A 15,991-nucleotide genomic window follows, 5' to 3' on the forward strand; every position below is an offset into this window, starting at 1 on the left:
GTCGGAGCCGGCGGTCGGGTCGGGTCGGCGCCGAAGGTCAGCGACGGCGCCGGGGACCAGGGGCCGGTGCGCTAGCGATGGAGAAAGGGTAGGGAGAGAGAGAGAGGGCCGGCGACCGGAGGTCGTGGCCGGCGGTCGGTCAGCGCCGGGGACCGGAGGTCGGAGCCGGCGGCCGGATCGGGTCGGCGCTGAAGGTCAGCAACGGCGCCGGGGACCGGGGGCCGGTGCGCTAGAGATGGAGAGAGGGTAAGGAGAGAGGAGAGAGAGATGCTTGCTAATAGAGGGAAAAAGGGTTGTGTTAATAGCTTTTGGATAATTTTCTAAAATCAATTTATTTAAAAAAAAAATTATGAACTATTCTTCAAAAACTTACTTTTGGAGAGAAAAGTTTGTATTTGACCAATAAGTTCAAAAAATAATAATTAATATTTGATCAATCTTTTTAAAAATACTTTTACGTGTATTTTTTTTAAAATGCTTTTCATAAAGCATTTTTAGGAAAAAATATTTTTTTTTTGTTATGAAAAATTGGTTTTTTTTCAACTCACCAGAAACACTTGTTTTCTTTTAAAAAATTGCTCAAACCCTTCATTTTTTAAAATTAGTACTTTGAAAAAAAAAATAAAGCAATTTAAGAAAAAATAAATATGATCACACAAACTATAAATTGTATTTTAAGAAAAATGGTAATAGCTGGATAATGTTATCCTTAAAAAAAAATTTTTTTTTACTAGACAATTTCAAAGATGATCGACCATTCCCGAAATTTACCCCCAAAACAGATATATCTGCCTCTTAATTCAGCTAGAAGATTTTAAGTAAGACATTAAATTATTTTCCTTTAAACGGGTAATTAAATTAAATAATTATATTTTTGATCCGAAAGGTTGGCCATGTCATTGAGCGAAGACTACAAAGTTAAACCATTGTAGAGCAAAACTCAGAATTGTATTAAGAGAGAGAAATTGAGGCAAAGTTGAAGATTAGCCTCTACAGCTGAGAGGAGAAACTCAAGTAAGAAAACGACTCTTCTCACTTTTTTTTTTTTTTTTTTTTTCAGTTTTCCCCAATTCTCTTTCGGTAATAATCATTTTTTGTCGCTGTAATATGCACAATAATATTTTTTTTTCCCATAAGGAAATTCAGCTTTTCAATTTTCAAATAATATTAATCAATGAGAAATTATAATCTTGCTCGTACATGTTCAAAATATTTTTATCTTATAGTACTTACAAGATTTTCAGCAAATTTATCTGAAATTTTGTGATGTGGGTATTGAAAAAGATCGTCTTCTGTGATCTGGGTATTGAACACAATTTCATTTTGTTTATTTTTCTCGTTAAATGATGTACGGATTTTAACGTTTTTTCTTGTGAGTTTTGGATGTGTTTAGTTGGGTCTTAATTTTTACCGCTGAGTTATTATAAATTAATTTTTGTAAAGATCTATGTGTTGTTGTCCTTGCTAAGGTCTGATCTCTAGATGCCCTGCTTGATGATGCTTAAACTTCCATTTTTCTCTTTTTTTTTTGTTTGTTGAAAGTGGAAATTTAATCTGCAGTTATTTTATTCTAACTTAATAATCGCCACTCAGCAATTGTATTCTAGTTTTTTTTTCCTTCTTTTTTTTTTTTTTCTGTAAATTAAAGTTAAAGTTTAGTGTCTTTTGCTTTCACATATTTGTTCAATACTTGCGTGGGCTCTTTATTTTTGATGCTGCACCCATGTTGGATTCTCCAAACATACACTACTTTTGGAGAATTTGGCATGCACCCGTTAACATTTTTGAATAGTCCGAGCAACTTAAATAAGATATTATTCTTCTATTTTTGTAGAATCCTACACACACCCGTTGACATTTTTGAAGAGTCCGAGCAACTTAGTTAAGATATTATTCCTCTCTCTGCTAAAACAGTCATCTTTGACAAAAGAGGGTTGCTCAAGTGGTAGATGGAAAAGACCACTGTTGGCCCTGGGGAGTAGGGATTTTGGGGATCGGGGTGGGGTTTATCAAATTGAAAGTAAAAAAATAACGGAACAGACTGTGTCTCATCCTCCTTACGTTAATGTCCTTAAGACTTGTAAATATTTGCTCCAAATGGTAATTCAAGTTCTTTGTTTCCTGATATGTAAAGCAATGAACTTAACTATCATCTTTATGCCTTTTAAAATCAGGTGGAGTTTCCTAATTTATAGTCTCAGTTACCCTTGATGGATCAAGCAACAGATGAGCAGTTGGATTATGGTGATGAAGAATATGGAGGAAGCCACAAGATGCAGTACCATGGAAGTGGAACAATTCCTGCATTAGCAGAGGATGAAATGATGGGTGAAGATGATGAATATGATGATCTCTACAATGATGTTAACATTGGGGAAGGTTTCCTGCAGCTGCAGCAGTCAGAGGGTCCAATTCCTTCTGTTGATACGGGAAATGGAAGTTTTCAAGCCCAGAAAGCTAGTTTTCCTGATTCAAGTGCTGGTGGTATAGGATCGGAGGAGGCGAAAATCCCTGGTGTTGCAACAGAAAGGAAGTATGCTAGCACTGAAGTTCAATTCCCCCAGCAAAAGGGTGGGTCTGTAGTTGAAAGGGAAATTGAACGACCTGCTGATGCTGCAAAAAAAGCAAGGCCTTCAGCAATTACATTGACTCTCAATTCTCAAGTGGGAAACTCTGGTTACCAAGGATCCATGCCAATGTCCCAGACAACTGGAGCTGATCCAATCACTATGCCAGAAAAAAATGCCAGTGAAGTAACACCATTGGTGAATTCTGGTGTGGCTGGATCAAGATTTGTTTCGCACATGCCAACTAATCAATTGAATTCAAGTGGGAATGTTAACATGAATAGCCCAATTATTAGTGAGACTCCTATAAGGGCATCTCTGGAGAATGGCAACACGATGCTTTTTGTTGGAGAATTGCACTGGTGGACTACTGATTCTGAGCTTGAGAGTGTGCTGACTCAATATGGTAAGGTAAAGGAGATCAAATTCTTTGATGAGAGAGCTAGTGGCAAGTCTAAAGGCTATTGTCAAGTTGAGTTCTTTGACCCAGCTTCTGCAGCTGCTTGCAAAGAAGGAATGAATGGTTATATATTCAATGGGCGAGCCTGCGTTGTCGCATTTGCAACTCCACAAACTATAAAACAGATGGGTTCCTCATATGTGAATAAAACTCAAACCCAGGTGCAGTCTCAACCACAGGGTCGGAGACCCATGAATGAGGGAGTAGGTAGAGGTGGAGTAAATTACACCCCTGGAGATGCTGGGAGGAATTTTGGAAGAGGTAGCTGGGGGCGTGGAGGGCCAGGAATGGCTAACAGAGGACCTGGGGGTGGACCAGTGAGGGGAAGAGGATCCATGGGATCAAAGAATATGGTGGTGAATCCTGGAGCTGGCAATGGTGCTGGTGGAGCCTTTGGGCAAGGACTTGCAGGTCCTGCTTTTGGTGGTCCTCCTGCAGGTCTAATGCATCCCCAGGGCATGATGGGTCCTGGTTTTGATCCCGGTTTTATGAGTCGAGGAGCTGGTTATGGAGGATTTTCTGGTCCTGCATTTCCAGGGATGATTCCTCCATTTCCAGCTGTTAATCCTTTGGGTCTTCCTGGGGTGGCTCCTCATGTGAACCCTGCATTCTTTGGTCGAGGAATGACTGCAAATGGAATGGGAATGATGGGTACTGCTGGGATGGATGGGCCTCATCCAGGTATGTGGACTGACACAAGCGGGGGCGGATGGGGAGGAGAAGAAAATGGCAGGAGAACTAGAGAGTCCAGTTATGGTTGTGAAGATAATGCATCAGAGTATGGCTATGGAGAGGCTAGCCATGATAAAGGAGCCAGGTCAAGTGCTGTGTCCAGGGAAAAGGAACGCGGTTCTGAGCGTGACTGGTCAGGAAACTCTGACAGGCGGCATCGTGATGAAAGAGAACATGACAGAGAGAGGTATGATAAGGATCACAGATACAGAGAAGAAAGGGATGATTACCGGGACTATCGTCAAAAGGAGCGTGAATCAGAGTATGAGGAAGACTATGACCGTGGACAGTCCTCTTCAAGGTCCCGTAGCAGATCCCGAGCAGCTCAGGAGGTGGATCATAGGTCTAGATCAAGAGACACAAATTATGGGAAACGTAGACGTGCACCTTCTGAATGATCTTATCTTTGCTGCCGTGCATCTGTTCCAAGTCTTTTATAGGACTACAGGTGCAATTATTAACCTTTGGTGGTGTCCTTCCTCCAGCTACTTGTATGCAGTGGCGTCCTTGCTGTATTTGTTGGTGCTGATATTCTGTGGTTTCAGGAATTAAAGAAGTAAGTCAAATACTTCTACGATTTGGGAAGTAGATATAGATCCTTTTATTCTACTCCCTATAAACCTCATTTGATGCAGAACTTCTATTTGTGCTAAGATTATTACTTTATTAAAAAACTCTTATGGGTTTGCTTGACGAGTTAGATCTTCTTGTTTTTTACCTTAAGAGTTGTGGGCCCTTTTGTTTACGATTGTTTGCTGGCCAAGTTCTTTCAGTTAGTTATATTAGCTTAATCCAAAAGCTGAGAAATAGGCTAATGTATCTTTCTGCTTGGCATTTTCGATTTGCTGCTCATGTGATTGTTTGCCTGATGGCCGGGGTTTGGGGCGCCGGGGCTCCTTTTCTTGGCTATTCATCTCTAAGCTGCCAGACCTTCTAGGTAGCTTTGGAGGTACTCTGCTGGACTCTTGGGCATCGATTATTTATCGCGGATTCATGTATTAGCTGACATTTGTTAGATGCTGCTCTCTCTCTCTCTCTCTCTCTCTCTCTCTCTCTCTCCTTGAGTTAGGTCTATGTGGTTTATTTCTCTGTGATGAAGTAATGATTGCTTTATTAGCAGTATCAGTTTGAGGGATTTTGACATTTACTTTATGGACCAAGCAAACTCCTCTCTCTCTCTCTCTCTTTCTCTCTGATTTTGTGAATAACCGTAAGATCCTCCTTGAGTTAGGTCTTTGTGGTTTATTTCTCTGTGATGAAGTAAAGATTGCTTTAGTAGCAGTATCATTTTGAGGGCTTTTGACGTTTACTTTATGGACCAAGCAAACTTCTCATGTGACACCAACTCCTCCTGCCCCTGTAGAAGAGAATAGGGGTACTAACTTATAGATCCTTCATGTTTTCAATGCTGGCCCTTAATATGAGTTCACACAAGGATTTAGAGTTGCTTTTTTCTGTTCCTGATAGATATAAGCTAAAAATATAGGCCCATCTGCATGGTTGTATAGCTAAAAGATTTTGTATATATACTTTGCTTATTTGTGTTTGATTGATATTGTTTCATCTATTCTTGAATGTCATTAGTACAGGCAGAAACGCAGAGACAGACATTGCATGCCACGTCTAGTTTCGAACTATGTTGAATCTGTGACTATTTGCTTTATGTGCATTTGTTTGTACAATTCTAGTTGTATCGTCCTCTGATTTGAAGTGCTGTTTGAGAGGGTTTGACCATTTGACCTTCTTCCTGAGGCAGTTAAAGATCAGTTTGTATTATCCCTTCTTTCCTTTTGGGTTCTATGTCAATTTAAATTCATCTCTTAACTGTTATTGGCATCTATACCTGACACACTTATGGATTTGATTTGGGTTCTGTCATTTTTCATGAGATTAACATGCGAATTTTCTCTAATTATCATATTCAGGGAGTCGCGAGGCAACTCTCTGTTTTTCGTGACTAAATCAGCATATTTTGGTTATCTGGAGGAAGATGGGTTAAATTGGACAATTTTTTGAAAATTCTAGTCTCTGCCTAGTGCGCCTGAGATATTTGGCTGTAATTTTTGCTTCCTTTAGCATATAACATTGTTGGCATCCAATTTAGATAGGGATGCATCAGCAGGCCCACCAGTCTTTAAAAGCTCTCTATTTGAGCTATGTATTGTAGATCATGTAGTAGGTTCCAATCATGTGTAATGTTTCATATGCGTATTTTTTGCTCTTATTTGAGCTTTGTAAAGATCTTGTACTACGTCTGTTGAGCACTTTGGCCTGTAGATATCGCTAGGTTAGCTGTGGTCAGTTAGCAACTTTTGTATGGTGTTGTAATCCGAAATATAGGTGATTGCTGTAACATCTGGAGGAGTTGGCTTGTTATTCATTGCAGTTATGCCAATATGAGTTTTAAATCTAGAAGATCCATTTGCCATGGACCATGTACATTCCAAGACACAGATAGTGACTGCAGTTTGCATCTGTGGAAACTCCTCCCTGTAGGCTTATAAAAAAATTGTAGTTGGATCTCACACCAAGTGTAAATTTCTGTTGTAATATCTGAAATTTTTTGATTTTATCGGTTCTTCTTTCGTGCAACTCATTTTGTAAACCTGTACCACATTGGCTGTATATAATGTCTACATAGTTTGATTAGGAGTAACAAGTTGTGGGTTCAAATGTAACAAAGTGCCCGAAGACAAGTACCAGGTTCTTGCTGCCTTTAACCCGTTGTATCTTAATTTGTCTTCCATTTTTTGTTGTAGCTTCATTTCAGTGCATGTTAGCTTCAGACATCTGTTAATTAGCCTGGAATTTGATGTTTCACCAATTATGCAAGGCTCTAGAATTGATCAGGGAAACAATGGATACACAAGATATCTCTCCTGCATTCATCTTTTTCTAGTATCCTTCCCTTATAATTCTCATTCAATATAAGCTGCATTAATTTCTCGGGGGGAGATGCTCTATTCTTGATTTATTTGCAGTTCTTTTGGTTTAGTTAGCATGTAATGTACATCTCTTGGCGGCGTTTCTCTAGTGTTTTGTGTTGCCTACTAGTGTTTGTTCTCTCCACCATTTGAACTGTGATATTTGGAGCTACTATATTAGTCGTCTCCCTGTTTAGATTCATTTCCCTAGTAGCCTGTGTTTCTGATCCGACAAATTAGAAAGTGAAAGAAGAATTTGTGTGCACTGTCGGCAATTACCTGCTTATATCCATTCCCCTTCGTTGCCTCCAGGCTCCAGCTTATGAACAGTAGGGGTTCGGCAGTTAACTGAGAAGGTGATTGATTAGCTTGAAAAGGATATGAGATATAAGCTTATTAGATGTTCCCAATCACTGATTAGTGATTAGAAGTTGTGCCTTTATCTTTCTTGACATTACCATTTGTTCGTGAGAAAGTTGGGACTTTAATTAGTAATGATATATTTTGCGTTATTTGGCTTTTATGTTTGGCATGTTCTTTCTTGCAATTTGTCGATAGCATTTGCTTGTATTCTTTTGCTTAATTAACTTGTTACGGTTACTGAAATTGCACCATTGAAAGAAAAAAGCTGTTTGATTGTTTGTTTTTTTGTCTTTGGATCTGGATTTCAATTGTTTTCATTCTCAATAATAGCTTAGAAAGACTTCCATCTCATTTTTTCTAGGATGACAGAGACTGATCGACCAGTCAATGGTGTAGTTTGGTGGTATCCTGCCCTATAATGGGTCTACCTTCTCCCCTACGTTGTAGTGATATATATTATCTTCCACGATTGACTAAGGGTATTCATCGGTTGGTTCGATTTATCGGTTTTCGATTTTTAAATATGCTAAACCAATAACCAAACCAATAAGATATTTTTTATCGGTTTATTGGTTTTTAGTCCTTAATGATTCGGTTTTCGGTTTAACCAATAAGAAAATACTCATAAAATAGAAATAGTAATAACTAACATGAAAAAAAAAACGATTCTTAGTTGTAACCAAAAATACTACATAATGTGTTTTAATTTACAAGAATCTTCAAGTTTGAACTAAATGTTAGGAGAAATTAAGAGTTTATATAATTGAAATAATAGGTTTGTTAATTGGTAGAAATTAAAGAGAAATTAAGAGAAATATATAATAAGTATATATATTCTTATTGGGTTATTGGTTTACCAGATAACCCAATAAGAAAAAATCGAACCGAACCAATAATCCAATAATTTTTTTTTATAAAATCATTAACAAATCGTTAACCCAATAATCATAAATCAATAACATTTTTATCAGTTCGGTTTATGGTCGATCGGCTTTTGCACACACCTATGATTGACCAACAAAAGAAAATACAATGAATTAGAAATCAAATCTTTAACAAATGACTCCTTTGGACTCGAACTACTTAATTTGCGGTTTATTGGTAAGTCCTATGGTACCATCCGATGTGGATACGATAAATGATCATATTCATCATCTCAAAGAAGAAGAACGCAAAGTCCGTGAAAATTCGGTGACAGAAACACTATTCCGACGACACTATTTTGGCAATCAATTTCTACCGCAAATTGCCGGAATCCAGCGACTCAAACAAGTATAAGGACATAACCTAGCTTCGATTAGGTGCACTCGATCCATCTTTTCTAGTTGTGTATAGCTTTCTTGATTTTTAGGGGCTGCTACTGGTAGTGTTCTGCACTATTCTTGTTGTGATTCTTGTTTCGTAGCATCTTGGCTGATTATCTAGTTGTGGATGTCGAATTTCTTGTTGATTGGTTACTTTGTAATAGTATTGTACGTGTGAATATCTTTATTGTTCTTAGTAGTTTTGGAGTGTGTTACCTTGTCTGAGTACTGTTACTTGATTTACTAGCATATCCATTAAGTGTGGTAGTATTAGTTCCTGCTATTGACTATTGTGTACCAAAATTTGTGTACCCTCTTTTGTTATCTTTCTTCCCTTTTTTCTTTTTTCCCTTTGTTGCATAGTGGCTGTGATTGGCGAGAGTAGACTAGGGGCATGTCATAGGTCGGGGTTGGGGTCAGGAATTGTTGGGTCTAGGTCAGGGTTTAGGGGGGTTGGGTCTGGGTCGGGTCTAGGATCGAATTTGGGGTTAGGGGCTAGGGGTAGTAAGGTTAGGCGGGATAAGAAAGCTTCTAGGTTGCGAGTTGGGTCTTGGAACATTGGTACTTTGCAAGGTAAGTCTATAGAGTTGGTAAAGATTCTTAGAAAGAGGAGGGTTAGTGTAACGTGTGTCCAGGAAACTAAATGGGTAGACACTAAAGCGAGAGATGTGGATGGATATAAGTTGTGGTACTCGGGTAGCGTGAGACATAGAAATGGGGTAGGTATCTTAGTAGATGAAGATCTTAGGGAGCAGGTGGTAGAGGTAAAGAGAGTTAGTGATAGATTGATGTTTATTAAGTTGGTCATAGGAGGGTCTACGGTGAACGTTATTAGTGCCTATGCCCCGCAAGTAGGTTTGGACTAAGAAGAGAAGAAGGAATTCTGGGAGGTTTTAGATGAGGTGGTGAGGAGTATCTCGAGCACTGAGAAGCTTTTTGTGGGAGGGGATTTCAATGGGCATATTGGGTCTTTGTCGAGAGGGTATGATGATGTGCATGGTGGTTTTGGTTTTGGTGAGCGGAATGAAGGAGGAACTTCTCTATTGGATTTTTCTAGGGCTTTTGGGTTTGGATAGTAAATTCGAGCTTTCCGAATAAGGAGGATCACCTTATTACGTTTCATAGTTCAGTGGCCAAGACTCAGATAGACTTTTTGCTTCTTAGAAAAGGGGATAGAGCGCTATGTAAAGACTGTAAATTCATACCTAACCAGAATCTCTCGACTCAACATAGGTTATTGGTTATGGACTTGGTTATCAATAAGGGCAAAAAGAAGAGAAGTAGGGAGGCTCGACCAAGGATTAAGTGGGGGACCTGACTTTGGCTAGTGCTTTAGAGATGGAAGAGAAGTTGAAGAGTAGGGGGGCTTGGGAGAGTAAGGGGTGGATAATATGTGGGAGACGACTTCCAGTTGCATTAGGGAGACCGCTAGAGAGGTGTTGGGTGTCTCGAGAGGTCGATCTGGCAAACATCGAAGAGACTGGTGGTGGAACGAAGAGGTCAAGAAAAAGGTAGAGTCTAAGAATGTGGCTTATGCTAAGTTGGTTGGGAGCAAAGATGATGAGGAAAGACAGAAGAATAAGGATGCGTATAAGGTTGCTAGAAGAGAGGATAAGTTAGCGGTTACGACGGCTAAGACAACAACTTTTGAGAGTTTGTATGCGGCTTTAGAGGAGAAAGACGGAGATAAGAAGTTGTATATTACCAAGGCCAGGTAGCGGAGGGCTCGTGACCTTAACCAAGTGAAGTGCATCAAAGAAGAGGATGGTATAGTGTTGGTTGAGGATGACCTCATTAGGGAGAGGTGGTAGTCCTATTTTCATAAACTTTTAAACGACGAGGGGGACAAACGTTCTTTGTTGGGAGACTTGGAGATATCTGAGGAGGGTCGCGATTATAGTTATTGTAGGCGTATTGAGGTTGAAGAGGTCAAGGGAGCTATTCGCAGGATGTGGCGGGGGTAGGGCGACGGGGCTAGAAGAGATTCCAGTAAACTTTTGGAAGAGCACTAGCGGGGCAGGTCTAGAGTGGTTGACAAGGTTGTTTAATATTATTTTTAGAGCTGCTAAGACGCCTGAAGCGTGGAGGTGGAACACGATGATTCCAGTGTATAAGAACAAGGGAGACATTCAGAGTTGTAACAACTATAGAGGTATTAAGTTGTTGAGTCATACTATGAAGGTTTGGAAAAGAGTGGTAGAGTTGAAGATGAGGAGGATCGTGACAATCTCGCAAAATCAGTTTAGTTTCATGCCTGGTCGCTCGACCACTGAGGCCATTCACCTTGTGAGGAGATTAGTGGAGCAGTTTCGAGAGAGGAAGAAGGACTTGCACATGGTATTTATTGATCTAGAGAAGGCATATGACAGAGTTCCCAGGGAGATTCTGTAGAGGTGCTTGGAGGCTAGAGGGGTGCCCGTGGCGTACATTAGGTCGATTCAGGATATGTATGATTGTGCGAAGAGTCATGTGAGGACGGTAGGTGGAGATTCGGAGCACTTCACAGTTTTTATAGGTTTGCATCAGAGATCGATTCTTATCCCATTTCTATTTACCTTGGTGATGGATGTTTTGATGTGACATATTCAAGGGGAGGTGCCTTGGTGTATGTTATTTGCAGATGATGTGGTTCTGATCGACGAGACTCGGGGTGGAGTTAATGATAAGTTGGAGATTTGGAGACAGACGCTTAAATCTAAAGGTTTTTGGTTAAGTAGAACAAAGACGAAGTACTTGGAGTGTAAGTTTAGTAATATGTTGCAAGAAGATGGAGTGGTTATGAACCTAGACTCTCAGGCCATCCAGAAGAGGAAGAGTTTTAAGTATCTGGGGTCTATAATTCAGGGTAATGGTGAGATTGACGAGAATGTCACGCATCGTATTAAGGCAGGGTGGTTGAAGTGGAGGCTCTCTTTGGGAGTCCTTTGTGATAAGAAGGTTCCCCCGAAGCTTAAAGGTAAGTTCTACAGAGTGGTAGTTCGGATGGCTATGCTATATGGAGCGGAGTGTTGGCCAGTTAAGAACTCCCATATCCAAAAGGTAAAGGTGGTGGAGAGGAGAATGTTGCGATGGATGTGTGGACATACCAGGAAAGATAGGGTGAGGAATGAGATTATTCGGGAGAAGATGGGAGTTGCCTCGGTGGAGGATAAGTTGCGAGAAGTGTGGTTACGTTGGTTCAGACATGTGATGAGGAGGGGCCCTGATGCTCCAGTGCGGAGGTGTGAGACTCTGGATATGGATGGTTTTAGGCGGGCTAGAGGTAGACTAAAGAAATATTGGAGGGAGGTGATTAGGCATGATATCGAGCAATTACAGCTTACAGAGGACATGTCCCTTGATAGGAAGGTGTGGAGGACGCGGATTAGGGTAGAGGGTTAAGGGGTGGGAGCGCGGCGGCAGTAATAGGGGAGTGCTCCTTTGGGTCTGGAGTTTCTGGTTCATAGTGTTGGGGCTGTAGTTTTTGGGGTTAGTGGTGTTGACTTTTTTGCATACCGTACTAGTTTATTATGCACTTATCTTTTGTGTTTGTTATACTGTTAGTTTGTTTTGTTTACCATACTAGTTTGTATTCGCTTACTTTTTTGTATTTTTTATACTGTTATTGGTCCTAAGCCGGGGGTATATCGGAAACAGCCTCTCTGCTTCTCTTGAGGTAGTGGTATAGTCTGCGTACACTCTACACTCGCTGGACCCCACTAGGTGGGAATACACTGGGTATGTTGTTGCTGTTGTTGTTGTCATGGGTCTGGGTTCACACGAAGCCAATAGTTTTTACTTAAATCTGGTATATATATATATATATTAAAATACCCATTATATATCTATAAATAATTGAATGCAGAATTAATTACTTATTGTTTATTAGCTTAAGATAGTTACTGGAGTTCATAAAGTTCAAATCTTTATAGATTATGCTCTTTTCTTGTTGTTTATCTGCTTAGATCAAATAGTTCAACTTCCAAAATGATAGTATGTCGCCTTAAGGTGTTTAAACTGAGTTTTGATTCGAGATTTAAAGTTTCAAAACTTTAGCTCTTTCAAGGTAATATTATGGCACGTTTTGCCATGCGAGATGAAATAATGATAAGAAATTATTTGAGATGAAATTGAAGTTTTGTTTGAATATGTAATTTGGATTTCTTAAGTAGTATTTTTTTTCTCATAAATATAAAAATCTCATAAGTTATGAAAGCTATCAAAATTTCTCCATTTATTGAATTTCCACTTTTATGAGAATGCGCTCTCACCATAGTGGCCATCCCCCAATAATCACCTGTTTTCGGCGATGACCACTCCAGCCACTGGTCAGCCCATTCCTAAGATTGGCTAATTTACCCCTTTCAATTTCAAAAACCCCTCCCCAAACCCCTTCATAAGCATCTTATTCTAACCCTAATCTGTTGCAAATAAAATATCTTATTGTATCTATCGAGCCTAGCAATTTGCCTAGTACGGATAATAATGGTAATCTTTCTTTGAAGCTAGATAAATGCATCGATCTTTTGAAAGCCCACACCCCCAAGTAGGGTGTTAGCCTTGCAGTAAAGGCGATCTTTATGAAAAAGCTAACATATAATAATAGAGTACCTAGGATACAATGGAAATAAGATGAAGTTAGCAGAATAACTACCATTGAAAACTTGCAATATGTAGTAGTTGGTAAGTTTTCATATGGTTGGCCAGAATGGAAGATCTTTGATCTCAAATCCCTAAGTAGTGCAAAGTTAAAGGAGATTGCACAATTGGTTTGTTAAATAATAGACATATTATTATCAGATTCATCTTAGAGGAAGATTTCATCAACATGCTATCAAAAATGTGTACTACATTCTGAATAAAGAAAGCCATTTCTACCCGAGGAGACCTCTAATCTATGTTGCTAAGTTCAAAGTTGATGTAGAGACTATTCAGGAAATGACATGAATCTCTTTCTCGGAGTTAAAACCCACTTTCTTTGTTAAGGAATCTCTATTCTCAATTTACATCGACAGTAGGCAAACTAAGTAGCCGTTTGGCCATATAAATTTTTTTCTTTTTTCTGGAAAATTATTTCACTTTAGTGAAAAAAGTGAAAACATGTTGCGTTTGGCCATGAATTTTTCAACTCCAATTACTAAAAATTATTTGGAAAAGTGAAAACAAGTTTTACTTGTTTTTACTTTTTTCACTCATACTTCTCTCACAAAATTTCAAAAACAACTTTAATTTATATTCATGGCCGATCACAACTCCAACTCCAACTTCATCTTCAACTCCAACTCCAGAAAAAAGTAATTTTCATGGCCAAACGGGGCCTAATTCATGTGGATTCGACTACCACTAATAAAAGTAGATCTAGTTGTGTTGGGTGAAGGTCAGGTGGATCTTCTAGCCGATGTTCTAAAATTTATGGAGATGGAAAGCAGTAATCTCAACACTAAGGAATCAATAGTTGAATGAAGTAAGATTCAATATGATATGACCCCTACGTATTGTGCAAACTCCAAGGTCATGATGAACAAGAGTGTACAGTTCTACATCCGGAGTTGAAGAAGAGCGATCCTATTGATAGTGATATCACAACTAAGAGGAGAATAGGGAGAAACTTAATGCTACAGGTGGTCAATGGGAGAAGCCTAGGGTTCAAAAGAGACAATGAAACCCCACAAGACCAGGGTTCACTATAGACTAAAATGTTGAAGTAATGTTTAATAGTAAGGCAGCCACACCAAAAAGAACTGTTAATACTAATGATGCATTTGCAGCATTACCAGAGGAGGAGCAAGTAGATGATAACAGTAATAAAGTCGAGGATAGTAAAACCATTATCTAGTCAGTAGTAAATGCAATATACAGTCAAAACACCAAATCAAAGGAAAAAGATAATGATCACCAGGGTGTTGCAGCTCACTAATCATCCACTAAGGAGTGGGTATAAAAGGATTTTGCTAACTACCATGATAAGGGATCATTTCAAACAACAATAATACTACTGAAGATCAACAGTTAGGTCTAGATGAACAAATTAAACACGAAGTGCAGAAAAGAGTAAAGAGAAGAAAGAAGAGGCACACAAAGATTCAGAGGTCCTAAATTCAAGTTCAAGTTCAGTAAATGCTAATCCTGCAGAACAAAAAGAAACATTGATCAAGCAGGGGCAAGAAACATTAATAACTACAGAGGGTGGTAGTAGTAGTAACTTACATAAGTAAGTGGTCACATTCGAGGGATCATAGAATGCATGCATCTCAACAAGATAAAGCTAGCTTGGCGATAATAGAATTATCTACACAGTTTAAGTTGATGAGTCACAACTTAGGTTGAGTAATTGTAATGACTTAATTTATGCAAATTATTTATTTTTATGTGATTTGACCATTATACCCTTCCTTGTGATTGCTACATGATGTTTTTGGGCCGTGGAGATGATTGAAACAGTTGCCAACACATTATGGTGAGTTTTGTGCGATGTGATTTTTGGAGGTTAAAAAGGCTTTATAGTTGACGTAAGTCAACATGTGTTGTTTTATGCATCAAATGGCAAAACAGACTGCATCAGCAGATTCTAAACATTGATTTTGGGTTGGCAGCGTGGTTGGTGTGATTTTATGGCTTGTATATCTCATTTTGACCCTCGGTTCGAACATTTATGAAATTGGGTCTCGGGGGCCATTCTGTGAAACCAAGCTCTTTTAAAAAATTTGAGGTCACTATTGTGTTCGAAGTGTTGAATTTGATAGGGTATCATAGTTCGTTTGCATTTTAGGGATTCCAGATGAATCTCGAGGGATTTACGGAGATTTGAAACTTTCTAAGTCCCAGCTGGTACACCACCCAGTTGGCGAAACCACTAAAGATCCATTTTGGTCACATTAGTGGTGGCCTCTAAAGCGATCAGCCGGTCGCTTTAGCGGCCTATCTCTTAGCTGGGGGTATGCTTTAGTAGAGCTTTGTATGATTTAGTAGAGGCCTCTAAAGTGGTCCCTTGTCTGGTAAAGAGGACTGGGCATGAACGCGAGTACCCCTAAAGTAGTACTTGGCTTCCTTAGCAATCAATGTTGGTACAGTATAAAAATCTATTTTTCTTGATTTTTTTCCATTATTGAGACTTTTAGCTTTGGGTTTTAGAGTTTTTGAGTGATTTCTTCCATTTTCAAGCTTGGGTAAGCTTCAAATCCCTATTTTAATTATTTTACTTCGATTCTTGTCATCTAAAGCTCGTTAAAATACGATTTTAAAAGTACAATTTGGGAATTTTGGCCCGAGAGGCGTAAAATAGTTTTCTTGAAATTTAGACCCTTTTTAACCCGTTTTCACTTAGGTTTTCTTCTATGGCTTTCTTTAATCATGAGTAATATTTTTGGGAACAAGAATTTTAATTCTACCATTTTTTTTAAACCCATTTCAAGGGTCCATTTTGATCCTAACAAAAAAATGGATAATATTGGTATCGTTGACTTTTTTTACGCATAGATTCTATATTTATATGTTTTAGTTGGTTTCAAGGATGTTTATATATATGTGTGTGTGTGTGTGTGTGTGTGTGTGTATGGATGGGAAGGCTCCGTATTGAAGGCTTTTGAATTGAGATTTTGATGTTTAAGATAGGTTGTGGCTTAACTTTCTTCAAACTGGGTTGGGTAGTTAATAATGATATAA

The 15,991-nt window shown here is 39.0% G+C and overlaps 1 protein-coding gene across 4 annotated transcripts; it reads left to right on the plus strand.

Moving 5' to 3' along the window:
- Positions 1-707: 707 nt before the first annotated feature.
- LOC107847666 (cleavage and polyadenylation specificity factor subunit 6) lies at positions 708-6,533 on the plus strand. Of its 4 annotated transcripts, none has more exons than XR_001667609.2 (3): positions 708-1,014; positions 2,175-4,315; positions 5,685-6,533. XR_001667609.2 is itself a non-coding variant. In XM_016692056.2 (2 exons), exon 2 carries the CDS (start codon positions 2,211-2,213, stop codon positions 4,155-4,157), a length of 1,947 nt encoding a protein of 648 aa, XP_016547542.1. In that variant the 5' UTR covers positions 711-1,014; positions 2,175-2,210; the 3' UTR covers positions 4,158-6,331. The 4 variants fall into 4 exon arrangements, 2 of the variants coding, with proteins under 2 accessions (XP_016547542.1, XP_047254771.1); XR_007046692.1 differs by lacking the exon at positions 708-1,014 and adding an exon at positions 1,090-1,303; XM_016692056.2 differs by having other exon boundaries at positions 711-1,014; positions 2,175-6,331.
- Positions 6,534-15,991: the final 9,458 nt, after the last annotated feature.

The sequence above is a fragment of the Capsicum annuum genome, chromosome 11, assembly GCF_002878395.1.
Source record: "Capsicum annuum cultivar UCD-10X-F1 chromosome 11, UCD10Xv1.1, whole genome shotgun sequence".
Taxonomy (NCBI): Eukaryota; Viridiplantae; Streptophyta; class Magnoliopsida; order Solanales; family Solanaceae; genus Capsicum; species Capsicum annuum.